Source organism: Panthera uncia, chromosome D2 (genome assembly GCF_023721935.1).
Source record: "Panthera uncia isolate 11264 chromosome D2, Puncia_PCG_1.0, whole genome shotgun sequence".
In the NCBI taxonomy this organism is placed as follows: Eukaryota; Metazoa; Chordata; class Mammalia; order Carnivora; family Felidae; genus Panthera; species Panthera uncia.
The window spans coordinates 52,928,750-52,942,681 of NC_064818.1; the positions used below are offsets into that span (position 1 = coordinate 52,928,750).

At 45.6% G+C, this 13,932-nt stretch overlaps 1 protein-coding gene across 42 annotated transcripts in view; it reads right to left on the reverse strand.

The window, feature by feature from the left end:
- Positions 1-13,932, reverse strand: part of SORBS1 (sorbin and SH3 domain containing 1) — a 116,652-nt gene that overhangs the window by 58,758 nt on the left and 43,962 nt on the right. For 18 of the 42 annotated variants that reach the window (XM_049645471.1, XM_049645443.1, XM_049645452.1 and 15 more), the window contains 3 exons: positions 2,282-2,329; positions 2,028-2,157; positions 389-503 (listed from right to left, as the gene is read on the reverse strand). In XM_049645471.1, coding sequence (XP_049501428.1) covers positions 389-503; positions 2,028-2,157; positions 2,282-2,329 — 293 coding nt within the window. Of the gene's footprint in view, positions 1-388; positions 504-2,027; positions 2,158-2,281; positions 2,330-12,397; positions 12,461-12,773; positions 12,849-13,932 lie in introns of all 42 variants that reach the window. The other 24 variants (XM_049645436.1, XM_049645445.1, XM_049645434.1 and 21 more) reach the window with 2 other exon arrangements.

The window sequence follows — 13,932 nt, forward strand, 5'->3', positions numbered from 1 at the left end:
TATGTGTGTTCAAATAAGAGCCGCTTAAAAAAAAAACCAAAAACCTGACTCTGGTCCAGTTAGCAATAAGCCTGATAAATTAATGGTTAGAGGTTTTTAAAAAGACAGCAGCAAAATCAATCTTTACATTAGTAGGGGATTTTAAATTAGTTCAAATCATGCACAAAAAGAACAACAAAGAACAATAAGGTTTCTTTCAAAGCAGACTCCCAGGACTTAATTTATAAACACCTGCAAAACTGAAAAGGGTAAAAATGCTTCATGTTTTCATGGTCTTCGAAACATAGCGAGTCTACCTCAGGGGAGAAAGAACGTAACCCAGATGCACAATGCATCGGGATTAAAGAACGTGGCAGGGGAGACAAAAGAACTTTAATATACACATTACCATCTTTTCGTTGGTCAGAACGGATGACTTGCCCGGCTGATAATCGTAAATGCTTTTGGGCTCTGCACGGTATTTCCTTGTATCCACTTTCTTATCTGGGGGCTCCCAGTCGTTTCTGTAGAAAAAAAATCCTATTAGAGCTATTTTCATGAAAATTGGCATCCGACACGGTCTGGCTTTGGCTGACTGTAGTCTAATCAAGAAATTTTTATATCCGAAGCATAAAATCGGACCGGACGCGAAGCATTTAGTTGTGCTGGGTTCCTTCTCAAAATAACCAGTTACGTCTCTGCGTTCGCTTCACAAAAGGCTTGAGGTGTCCTGTGCTCAAAACCAGGCACCAGGAAGCAGAGAGAAGAGAACGAGAAGAAGGGTGGGAAGCAGCCTCAGCCACACTTGCTCTTGTCTCACGAGCTTATCATTCCCCAAGCATGCCTGTACCTCCCACTCCTGCTAGTGCAGTGCAAGAGAACGCGGGTCCTGGAGCCAGGTGGCTCTGGTTCCAGTCCCTGCTACAGCGCTGCTGGCATGGTGATCTGAGCCAAGTACCTCACCTACGGCTACTTTAGTTTCCTCATCTGAAAAAGGGGGATGTTGTAGGGGTTAAATGAGACAGCACATGTAAGTCACTTTGCAGAGCACCGGGCCCATGGTGACCACTCAACAAATGTTATTGGCTATTAACAACCATGTTCTTGCCTGTTTCACACCCTGCCCAAGTAGTCACCAATACTGCAGCCTTTGGCACAGCTACTTAATTAACCTGAGCCAAGGATGGGTTCCAGGTGAAATGTGAATCCTTAAAAATTGCAAATTTTTAGTGCGTGTACATTATTGCATTTTGCACTGTGATTATATTTATTTTTTTCCTGCAAAGCTATAAACTTCTCGAAGGCAGGGACAATGATTTACATATGCTTCTATTCCCCCACAGTATCCGGCTCAACGCGTACACAGAAGGTACCCAGTAGATGCTTGAGGTATATCCTGAACCTCAAGATGAATGCACTTGCGTGTTTACCCACAGGACGTAAGGGCATCCTCAGCTTTCCTTTCAAATTAATTATCAAAGCATAAAAAGGTTACTCCATCAGGCATAAGAACTCAACAAAGAAAAGCGGGTCATTTACTACAGCCATTGGGAGATGATGAACGCCATCAGCGTAACCAGTCCGAGCCTTATCTTTCAGTGATACGCGTTACATAAACAAATAGATACTAATATGTGTGGCTTTATTTTAAAATTATGGGCCCCTTCAGTATGCACAAAGAGTATAAAAACACATGACAAATCTTACAGCTAAGATTTCTCTTGTGAGAAGGGTAAAAAGACATGATAATTACAGGCAACATTAATTGAGCCATTACCATTAGTCAGGCACAACTACAAATATTATATGCATTGTTTTATCTTCACAACATCCCTATAAGTGTAAAACGTATGCCCATTTAACGGATGAGGACATTGAGACTCAGAATAAGTCACTGCTCATGAGTGACGGCACAGGGATTCAAAGTCGGGTCTGCTTGACTCTTGCCTCCAAGGCTGCCTGCCCCAGCGGAGAGAGACAATACTTCACTGCTAGCTTGGGTGTGAGTGCCCTAAATCTCAGCTGATGATGGGTGGGGGAGCTCTTACCTTTCTGGGCTTGATTTGAGTGAGGAAGAGCGGGTTGGGAGGGGGAGTGTGGCCGACCGCTTAACCACCTTCTCACCGTCAATGTAGCTCATCTCACTTTTTGAGCGAGGCACAGAAAGGGGAGATTTTGCTAGAGAAGAAAAGTGGGTACAAAAGACTTTCAAACCTGGGGGAAACCAAAAACAGGAAGATATCCTCCCCCATCCACCACCCTCTCTTCCTCCCCCGCGACCAGAAAATTCTGCGTCACTTACTGTCTTCAGAAAAGGAGTACCGAGGCGAGTACAGATCTGAATCATCATCTAGTGAACAAAACAAAACACAATCAGGAGGAATCTGGCTGAGGTAAGAGAACCAGGTGACATGTCCCCCACTCACACCATCCTGCACCAGCATCCAGCCACACCGGGGGCCCGACAGACAGAGGAGGGGCCCAGGGCCGGAAGCCACACCATCGCAAACCCCATTTGAGAGCCCACCCAACCAAAGAGGGTCTGCAGACCTGGAGGCTGGAAGGTACATTCATGACCCCTGCGGGCTGATTGCCACCTGCCACCAAGGAAGCATGGGGACAAATAGCCAAAGGTCCTCCTCAAGACAATTTCCACAAGCAAAGCTAGAATGCAGGGTGCCCAGCCTGGGCTGGACGCAAGGGCGGAGATAGGTCCCAGAATGCTCACGCTGAAAGTCTCTGCTCTAGCCTGCTGAGTTCCACAGAGTCCCCCAGGACCACCACTAGATGGAATGAAGAGGCCCAGTGATGGGGGTTCAACTGCCCACCTCAGCTGTGACCCGATTTATACTCTGAGGTCCCATTTAAGTATCACTTAAAGAGGTGCTGCAGCTGAGAACACAGTTCGACAAGCCCCTCATAATCATTTGTTTTGATTCCACCTCCATCTAGTTGCTTGAGTAGCTCGCTTGTCTTGGAACATGGCACACCCTGGCAGGTTTGCTTTGCAAAGGTACTGCTCAGGCTAAGTGTCTAAACCATGACTCTGGACCAAATCAAACTCACATGGTTTTGTGAGACTGCTCTCCAGGGGAGAGACACACGTCCCTAAGTAAGGGGAACACTGGGACACGGACACTTGTAGAACTGAGACCAGATCTGAGCCACTCACGTTAGTGGTCACCCTGAACTAAAAATGAGACCACACGTACATTTATGGAAACAGATTTTTAAACTGGAACTGTCCTGAAATGGTAGGACATTTAGTCACCACATCCACGATAATCCCTCCAGAGCACTTCTCCAACAAGAGTTAGGCTGAATCAGTCGGCTGTTCCCATTTTCTAATATCTTGCTAACCTGAATTAAGAATTCATGAATATGAAATGAAGACCCAACTCCCTTAAAATCCAGAAGAGCTTTAACAAAGAACACACAGTAACCCACAAAGACAAGCCAAAGCATCCAATGTAATGTGTTGACAAAGTGCTAACCAAGTTCTGTCTCTCTGCAAATCACTTTGAGTTTCAGAGCAGTGAAGTCCAGGATGTTTCGTGAGATAAATACTATTTTGAGTATTATTCAAAGACAGTTTCTCTATCACCGCTTCTTATCCCGTTTCCTCTCCTGATTTTCATCTGCCCCAGGTCTCTCCCGGCCCAAATAAAGGAAAGGTATCAGGTACCAAGTTATCTTTCCCTCCCTTCCTCCTTCTGCTACGAGGGTAAGAATTAGTCAACATCAAAGTGGAACAAGACTTGGAGGGTTCAAGCTTATTTATGTTAGCTTTTGAAAACAGGGCAGAAGGAAGAGATAAAACGATATCCAGACATATTTGTGGAGTACTGTTCCGAAGTATTTTGTCTTGCCTGTTTTTGTTTTTTCACAGAATGTCTGATTATCGTACTGAAATGACACGATGTCAGAGAAAACTAAACATCAGCTCTGACTACAAAGATGTGATCGGAAAAACGGCGTCTGCCAAATGAGAACTTAGCTTACTTAGGAACACCAGCAGTACATACTGCTTAAAATCCAGCCTAGCATTTTAGCTCAAAACCCTGCCTCTCTCTGAATCATGAAGCAACAGCTTATCCATAGATGGTAAGGTCAGTGTTAATGTATAACTATTACCTGGTTCTTGGGGCAAGAAGCAACATTTTCATGGGGGCAAAATGGCATTTAAACATTCAAAATATTAAATATTCAACTTGTTTTAAAGCCCAAGCTCTTTAAAAATTTTCTTCTTCTTAGAGCTTCCTTATGTAGAATTCTGAAATATTTGCTAGAAGGAAATGACAAATAGTTCTTGTAAGATGGAAAAAAAAAATAGCACAGCTTGGAGAGTATGTGTATTGAACAGAAGGAGAAAAATGGGGGTGAAGGCAAAAGAGAAGTCTGGGTGACTGAACACTCTTAAAGCTACTTCTTAGGGGAGCCTGGGTGGCTCAGTGGGTTAAGCAGCCGACTCTTGATTTCTGCTCAGGTCATGATCTCACAGTTCATGAGATTGAGCCCCAAGTTGGGCTCTGCACTGAACCTGCTTGGGATTCTCTGACCCTACCCTGCTCTCTCTCAAATAAATAAACTTACCAAAAAAAAAAAAAAAAAAAAAAAAAGAACCCCAAAACAAAAACAAACAAACAAAAAGCTACTCTTATTTGTCACCCATCCAAGGCCAACATAGGGCGGAGTGCCTCTGGGCTTTTCATTTCTTTCTCAGTGTCCATCGGATCCGACTCTGACATGTGGATTTCAGTTTGACTTTTAAGAGGGCAAACTGAAGTTCCATGGATTCCGTTGAACACTAGCAATTAGGGCAAGTTGCAGGGAATGTAAAATTTATTTAAATTTTTTTTTTTAAATTTTTTTTTCAACGTTTTTTATTTATTTTTGGGACAGAGAGAGACAGAGCACGAACAGGGGAGGGACAGAGAGAGAGGGAGACACAGAATCGGAAACAGGCTCCAGGCTCCGAGCCATCAGCCCAGAGCCTGATGCGGGGCTCGAACTCACAGACCGCGAGATCGTGACCTGGCTGAAGTCGGACGCTTAACCGACTGCGCCACCCAGGCGCCCCAAATTTATTTAAATTTTTTATGTTTGTCTTACAAATCTAGCGTAAGAAAATTTTACCTGTGTGTGTGAATAAAAATAATAGCTGCTTCCATTAAGTGCCTAACAGTGGCTGATAATTTACTATCATCTCACTTAATTCTTGCAAAAACTCCTGGAGGCATAGAAATCTCTCATCTCACAGACAAAGAAATTAGGTCCAGGGAAGTTAAGAAAATTTGCTCTTAGCCTCACTGTGAGAAAAAGACAAAGCAGGAATGGATTCAAGGTCTTTCCGACTCCACCTCCCTGTGCTGCCTCTCAGCCCTGTGACAGGGATGGGTGCTCCGTGCTACGGTTCACCCCAGTCTCATCTACCCAATCGCGGGGAACACTGTGGCTATTCCCTTGTAATTTTTGTTGTGGAAGAGGCAGGGGAGGGTGCTGTTTTGAAACTCAAGTCACGCACTACAGCGTTGGCCAGACTGACTTCCAACCCTTGGAGCCTTTGCTCCATTTTTCTGCATCATCCCCTTGCTGGTGATGCTTAAGCAAGTTTTCTGAGTCATCCACTTCTAGTTCTCTCCTGGTCTCCAGGGACAAGGGTAAAACTGAGTCACTCTTGCTACATCCATCATCCACTTGCTGCTTCTCTTGTTACCTTCTCCTGGCAGACTGAGTCCACGCTGGGGTAGATGGATAAGAAGTTAGAAATACCGAGGAATGGGAAAACTGGGTGCAAGGGTCGCTCTTCTGCGTTTCTGTACACTAGAGTTAGTCAAAGGGAGCGTATTTTTAAGCACAGTTAAGACATAGCAAATGAAACGTTTCTCTAGTTGTCTGTGAACACAGACATTGTCTGTGTCTGAAATCCTGCCTTTACGGTTTCTCCAAGGGTTCTTTAGAGCTGTGCCTTAGGGGGCTCAGCTGAGCCGGGATCTTGTGATTCCTGTTTGTGGTGGAGCCACATGCTGACTGTGCCCCAGAGCCCCAAGCAGCAAACACTAAACTTCGGCAGCAACACCCAGAACTTCCGGTGCCAGTGACTTCCAGGAAGCTCTGACACTAAGTAGGATTTACTCAGAGTGAAAAATCCACTTCTGGAACCCAAAGGCCCCTGCTGGGCTCCGATGTTTACACACCAGTGATTGCCCTCTAGGCTTTGGCAATCTGTCCTTGGAGGCTCGATTTGGGGACAGCTACTCTCCTAAAACTGCCAGGAAGCACATAATTGCCTTTTCAACCACAGTGACTTTAAATGAACTTCTAAAAAAGACTTTTTTTCTGGGTTTTCTGGGTTTCTTTTTTGAGAATTTATAACAATCTTAAAAACATTGGAATAAGTGCTGGTTGAGAATGATTATTTTATAAAAAATTATGTAACTAAAATGAGATAATGAGCAAAAAGGAGTATTTACATAATCACTTGCCTTTATCAAATTTTCGTTTTATGCATTTCTTAGGCCTTTAGACTTACAACTATTTCTTTCTCTTCTTAAAATTTTTTTTTTAATGTTTATTCATTTTTGAGAGACAGAGCGTGAGTGGGGGAAGAGCAGAGAGAGAGGGAGAGGGAGACACAGAATCCAAAGCAGGCTCCAGGCTCTGAGATGTCAGCACAGAGCCCAACGCGGGGCTCGAACCCACAAACCGCGAGATCATGACCTGAGCCAAAGTCGGACACTTAACCAACTGACTACCCAGGCGCCCCTCTTTCTCTTCTTTTTAAAATAAAGTTTACTTATTTATTTCGAGAGAGAGCGAGTAGGGGAGGGGCAGAGAGAGGAGAGAGAATCCCAAGCAGGCTCTGCACCACCAGCACAGAGCCCCACATGGAGCTCAATCCCACAAACTGTGAGATCATGACCTGAGCTGAAATCAAGAGTTGGACACACAACCCACTGAGCCACCCAGGCTCCCCTAAATTTACAATTATTTTTCTAACATCAGGGGCTGATTTCTGACACAACCTTTATCTACCGCACAAATTAATTCCTTCTCCTGCTTTACCCCACACACTTAGGAAGAGGAGGGATAAAAGAGTCAAGATAGACACATACTCACCCCACAACCAAAAATATTCAAAGAAAAAGATGCATGCAGAAGTGGGTACAAAGTCTGGGTGGGATGGGAGAGCAGAATGAGCACAAGGAGAAATGGGGTAAGGTGGTCAGGCATAGTCCAGGGAGCTCAGGGAGAGAGTCTCCAAACTGTCTTCTGTGTTCTGGTTAAAGGCAAATTTTAGGGGATTAAAAGAAAAAAAGATCCTGATAGGGTGTAGAGTAGCTATAGAAAACAAATTCATAAAAAAAAAAAAAAAAAATCTGAAGGAAAGAATGATGTGTAGAAGGGAAGAAGGGGAAGGAGGAAGACCTGGGGAGGACCAGAGGGCTGGAAAAAGACTCACCGTCCTCATCTCCAGTGGCATTCCTGGCCCTTGGAGGTGGAAACGGAGTAGCTGCTAGTGCCTCTCAACTATCTTGCAGGACCGTCCAAGACTCCGCACTGGCTGGGTGGAGCCGTCCTGCGCAGCTCCCGTTAGGAGAGCAAAGGTGACCGGGCAGCTCGGTCCGCCTCCTCTGGGCAGTGCTAGCTAGCTGGAGCTTGGGGCATGGGGTATAGATCCTGGCCAGGCATTTTCACAATAGAACTATTTGCTTGAACTCCAGCAAAGTAAAGCTATTCTTAGAAATCTTCAAAGGCCAGTAGAGGATTACTTTAATTCGGTATAGACGTGCCTGGGAAAAAATCAGCCTCCTAAATCCTTATTCTGGCACATCCTCATCTAGGAACAAGGAGAAAGCTCAGTGAGACAGACCACTACTGCATATGTCACCATAACTTGAGGATGCCTTGGGGTGGTGTCTTGAGACACTTCGCCAGGAGGTGGCAGTGGTCACCATCAGCCTGACTGGTGGAAGAAGCATCCAAAAGCAAGAGGAAAAGCTGGTCTCTGGGACTTTACCCCTTGGCTAAGAGGACAGCCCTCTACCCTGACATGGCCAAACGTATTCTCAGAGGCCACGGACCATGGAAAAACACACCAGATATTCAGTTTTATGCTGACTTGGAGGCATTATTTGAAAAGCTCTGCCATTTTGTGGACATAAAGCAGGTCAAGAGAGCCAACATCATTTGGCATGTTTAGAGTGGGAAGGCTAACTCTTTTGAATCTGTATTCCCTGCTTGAATTCTATATCCAAACACCCCAGATTGCACTGGCGAGTATCTTCTCTTTCTTGGAGGGTGGGAAGGGTGGTATTCCTTCACGCCAGTGGTTCCCAGTCCTGGCCATACGTCAAATCAAGTATCTTGGGGACCTTTCTTTACATACTCCCAGAAATCATCCTGGGAGACACTGGCTCAGCCTACTCAGAAGCAAGGCAGGCTGGATGTCCGGAGTTAGGTGTCAGAAAGCCCTTGGCAAGAGGGGTCAGCCAAGAACACAGGGTGCAGCAGGAGAGGTAGAGGAATCAGCAGTGCAGCAGAACAGTAAGAAAGAGCCCATGTGTGGGGGTCTATAGATCTGGGTTTGAAACCTAACTCTGCTACCTATTGGGTGATCTTGAACAATTACATAAGTTTCCCGAGCCTCACACCCTTTATTTACGAAATGAGGACTTACCTCAGGGGGTCCCTGGAGGGATGAAACAAGGTGACAGTTGTGATGCACTCAGGATGTGGGGCTCTGTATTCGGTAGGGGCTCAATAAACGGTGGTCGTGACAGTCGCTGCAGTGGTTATGCCATTATTGTTGTTGTTGTTATTGTTATTATTAATAGAATTAGGCTTGTGAGCCGCTGAGGTTTGAGCCACCACACTGCTGTTTCCCAAAGCAGGAGACAGGGGAAGAGGCAGTGGCAGCGTTTCTGAGGCTTCTCCACAGCTTGTTCCTCTGGCTCCTACTCCAGGAGGAAACCAGGGGCAGGGCATCTGAAGACCCTCCATAGCAGCCCCTCCACATCTGGGTGCAGCAGTGGGTGGGGCTGGCTCTTGTGGCCATCTACGCTCTCTCAACCCACCCCAACAATCTTTCTGTCCCAGTGACATCCCAGATGCTACGAAAAGACCTCTATCTGCCTTTGAGAGAGAGAGAAGAGAATGGAATTCACAGACAAGCAGCTTTGGGTCACAGAGGAAGGAATGATGGGGAGGAGAGGGCGGGTCAAGTGAAGGCTTAAAAAAAAAAAAAAAAAAAAAGGAAGTAAAACTCATTTGCTTAGCCTTACTTGAGAGTTATTCCCAAAGGAATTGTTATTTTTGATAAGCTAGTGACCAGAGTATACAGGGAAATTTCAAGAAATACGTCTCCTGAATCCATTCTGTTAATTCCCTAGCCCCAATTACTCCCAGCTACCTCATGAAACAAAGACCTCGTGTCCCAGAGTGGTCTCAAAGATTATAAAGTGATTAGAAGTGACTGCGCCCTGTTGGAATTTGTAGGTTTCTTTTAAAGTACATTTTAAACTTCACTGATTAAGACATAATTCTATGTATCTTCTGAAAGTCTGGATAGAAGTTTACTCTTTCATGGTAGTACTTGGGCGGAGTGGGGAAAGGGTTGCTAAGCTGGCATAAACAAACTTTCACATAGTCCTTTACTACTTAGGAGAATCAGCTTTCAGACACTTAGTCTTTTTTTATATCCTCTAAACAACTAGAATTTAGGCAGAGGCAGCATCCCTGAGGCTAGGTTTTGATAGATTTACTGAAAGTAATTCTAGTTTCAGATTCTGAGTTCAAGCAAAACAAAAAACCCAGCAGCAACAGCAGCCTGCTCTTCGTAAAGGAGAGACTCTGGAATGATGGCTCGCCTTCCTCATTAAAGCTGGCTATTTTTTCATGCTCATTAAAATCTATGGGTAGAACCCTGGTTAGGTGCTGATTTGTCCTTAACACCTTTCTTTGAAAGGCATAAATATCTCCCACGTTAAGGTGTGCAGAGCTCAGGGCCACCTGTTGGAAGCACACAGGGCTGGCACAGGTACCAACAACAGGGCTGAGGGGGACCTGCCAGAGCTTACCGACCTCAAAACCACAAGCCAGAGAATCTCTTAATACCTTAAAAAAAAAAAAAGTTAAAAAATACCAATTCTTTAAAGTGATTTAGCTCAAACATTTCACTCATTTGTAAAAAGCCTTCATCTAGTTGAATCCGTCTGTGGTCTATGTCTGGATCTGTCATCTTGAGCAGGGAGCAGGGGCGAGATGGAATCTACCCTATTTTTAAAAAGGTCTCCAGGGAAAAAGACTTCTTAGAAACTCGTGTGAAAACCTAATCATCTTGGTTGTTATGAATCTTTTATGTTCAATCTAATTTTTTTCCCTTTTTATCCTTCAAGACAATTTCATCCTTTTTGGTCTTTGAAAATAAAAAATATTAAGGTTCGCTTCCCACTTTATGGGTGAAAAGCTATCATATCGTCCCTTACTGTTTATGCCCCAAGGAAAAATAACCTCAATTCCCTCTTGCGCCTGACTTGATGTGCCCCAAACAGCAGACGTCATTGTCAGCTGGGGTTGCTAAGGTGTGGCAGCCGATGACACGGCAGCTCTGGGCGTGAGGCCACGAAACCCTGGCTTCAGACAGACAGCCAGGCTGACCTGCCTGTGGCAGGCCCCCGGCATTCCTCCAGTGTGACGGAGTCACTGTATTTCTTCCCAGGACTTCTCCAGGTGGCCTTCCTCTGCCCACAGAACACTGTGCCTTCAGGCTTGCAGTGCCCTTGTCACCTTCCCCAGAAGGGACCCCTACCCTAGGAGTGCGCTGGGCTCTCAAGTCCAAATGAGGCACCAACGAAACACTGCACAAAATTACCCTAAAAAAATGTCTCCCTCATCCAGCTCAGTTGTTTCTTAAGCAATGCTTTTGGCTGGAATCAGCACCCCAAGATCAAAAGATGAGGTTATCTCACACCAAATAGGTTCTTGTTGGAAGTGGGGAGGTTGCTGATTATAATGAAATCATCAGCATCTGATGTGAAGCCTGGGTTTGTTTGGTAGACTTCTTTTCGTTCAGATCCAGACATGAAAAGGTTGGAAACCACTGACTAGCACATCAAGGGCAGAGCCAGAAGGGAAGACGGTATTTTAGCTAAAACTGTATCAAATGCTTCCCAGAGTGTCATTTCATGCATGTTAAGTAGTCAATGAGAGTTTGGTGAATGGGTGAATGGACGAATCTACCAGTGATGAGAAGGGCTGTGCGGGATGGCTTCTCGGCTAATCAGAGCACAGAAATATGGGGGCGGGGGGGGGGGGGGGGTGAACTGGGCTTTGTCCCTAAAAAGGAATGCTGGTACCAAAGCCTCACTCATCAACATTCTCCAGGTATGTACGGAGGGCCCCCTTTCCACCAGCAAGCTTTCCTCCGGCCTTTGGGGCATATGCTCTTGCAGCTGCCCCCCCACAGACATTGTGCAATGAAGGGGCCTCATCTACCTCTCTGCCAGACGTGCACTTGTGAAAACAGAGGACTTATCTTATTCGTGGTACTATTTTCGGTTCCAAGGACAACACAAGTGCTCGGTACTAGTTGAATAAGTGACGTTCAGAGCGTTCAACATCTCATCCTAGAAGAGCATTTAATGAAATGTCCTCTGTGTACCCCTCCATTTCCCGCTCTCTGGGTCACTCACCCAGAGATCAGACGACCCCCAGGACAGGATAATTCTCAGGATGGTGCCTTTATCTTACCTTTTATAACCTTCTTTGACACCAAGACTTCTTGCCCCAGAAAAAAGTCTTAGATACAAGTGTGGCCATCCTTCCCAGCAGGTCCAAATTCCTAGCCAGCTCTTTCACGAAACATTTTCTCACTTGGCCAAAACCCTTATTTTCGAGAGATGTCATCTCCCACCATGGCTGAACCTCATACCTGGAAACCTCTTTGGGAATTCCTTACCAAGGAGACGCACCCTGAGGGTCCATGACAAGAGGGGGCCGGCGACAAGTTGTTGCACATGTAGGAAGTGGGTAATTTTTCTGTTGTTGACAGGGGGCCTGTCTACCCGCTCCCATCAGCATCACAACAGCCTCCCTGAGTCACTGCCCAGCCACCAGCACTATGTGACCACCCCAAACACTGGCAGCTTTTCCCAGAGCCCCACACGTTCAAAGCATTATAACTAAGCTACATCGGTTACCCAATTAATCATGTAAACTCCAAGGGAATAGTATGAAAATCCATCTGGATAGACTCAGGTCATACAGTCAGTGAGGAGTGAAGCAATACCACAAAGCACAAGGTTGGGGGAAGCAAAAGATTGGGAGACAGCCCGTTAGCCACCAGAAAAAACCCCAAGGTGAAGAAGAAAGTAACAGCACCAGTACAAAGACAGGCACGTGATTTTCCTTTAATTACCTTCAGATTTAGGACTAGGAGTAGATGCTGGAAACTGGTAGGTAGGAGTGTAGGGATTGTCCTCTGTAGCAGAGAAAAGCAGTGGATTTTGAAACCACCCACCATGAAGTGGAGGAACTGACAAATCCCCAATTGGCTCTTTTGAACGATTACCTATTTTAGTGTTATTAAAGCACACAGCATCACACTTAAAACGAGATTAATGAATTAGAAAGGCCTTAGTTATTTTAATATGGCACATCATGCAAATGAGACTTTTACCAACCGAAAATGACTATAAAAACAAAATCTAAAAGCCAAATCTTATTCCTATAATGGAACTATAAGAATTAATTTAAGGCTAGGACAACAGATACACTGTCTAAGTTTATGGTACCTTCAGAATTTTGCTGGATTTCAGGAAGTTCAGGGAATTGGTACGTAGGGAAATAAGGGTTTTCTTCAGGAGTGTCTAGGCAGAGGAGCAGGTTTGGGAGAGAGAATAGAGGAAGATACAAATGGAGAGAATGAACGAACAGGGATCCGCGCACAATTCAGGGCCCTTGAATTCTGGAATGTACTAGGCTTCACGAGTGATAGGAAAGAAACTCAAATTGCTTTGAAAAATCCAGTCCTTTCGCCTGAATTACTGAGACACATCTAAAGAGACAATACCCTTTTTCCTCTTGGACCAAGAATTACATATAGAGGATCTGGTAAGCAAGAGGGATTTAGTACAAAGCTTCAAGTTTCCAAACAAACAAGTGGATTCTTAATTTTTCACACATCTCTGTCTACCATTAGGGCAGGTAGTTTTGTTTAGAACCTGTAATTTGGGTTGAGTTAATCCCTCTAACAGGAGAGATGCTGCCTGTGGGGCAGAACAACATACTGTTCACATATGCACCTGCGTCTTGGCATTTGGGCTGCCGAAGCCAGGTCTCAAGGTGAGAGAAACACAGATTGCTGGGGGAAATGGACAGCAGCTTTAGGAAGTGACCAGCAGAACTGACGTCACCCAATTGGAGACCCAGCCTCAGGCATCACCACCATGACTGAGCTCGGCTACCCAACCAAAGTGGATTTACCCTTGGTTTAGAAACATTGAGCATCTTGGAATTTTGAAACAGTTTGGAGAGAGGCATGGCCAGCTTCATTGTGGACGCTGCAGGAGCTAATTAACAGTGGCTTTAGCTGGCAGCCGCAGCTAATCAGAGAGACTGGTTATTTGCCGCGGCTCAGGCCAACATCGACCAGAATGCTTTCTCTTTGCCTTCATGTGTCATCTGCCAGGCGGCCAGACTGGATTTGGCCACAGGGAATGACAGGATGCTCTGCCTCTGGGAGGAGGGGCACCCTCCCCACAGCGCAGCTGCATCCCTGCCTGTCAGCTGACTGGTGGCACAGGCGCATGGGAGCTGGAGGGGTCATGAGCCGCCTGAGCACTGGCCTGGGTTCTCCCACCATGCTGGATCCCCTGCTGATAGCCCAGGGGACCCCTGCTTTGGAAGCGCTTCTCTTCGAGCTTCAGCGGGCTTTGGTGTGTCAGCTCTTGA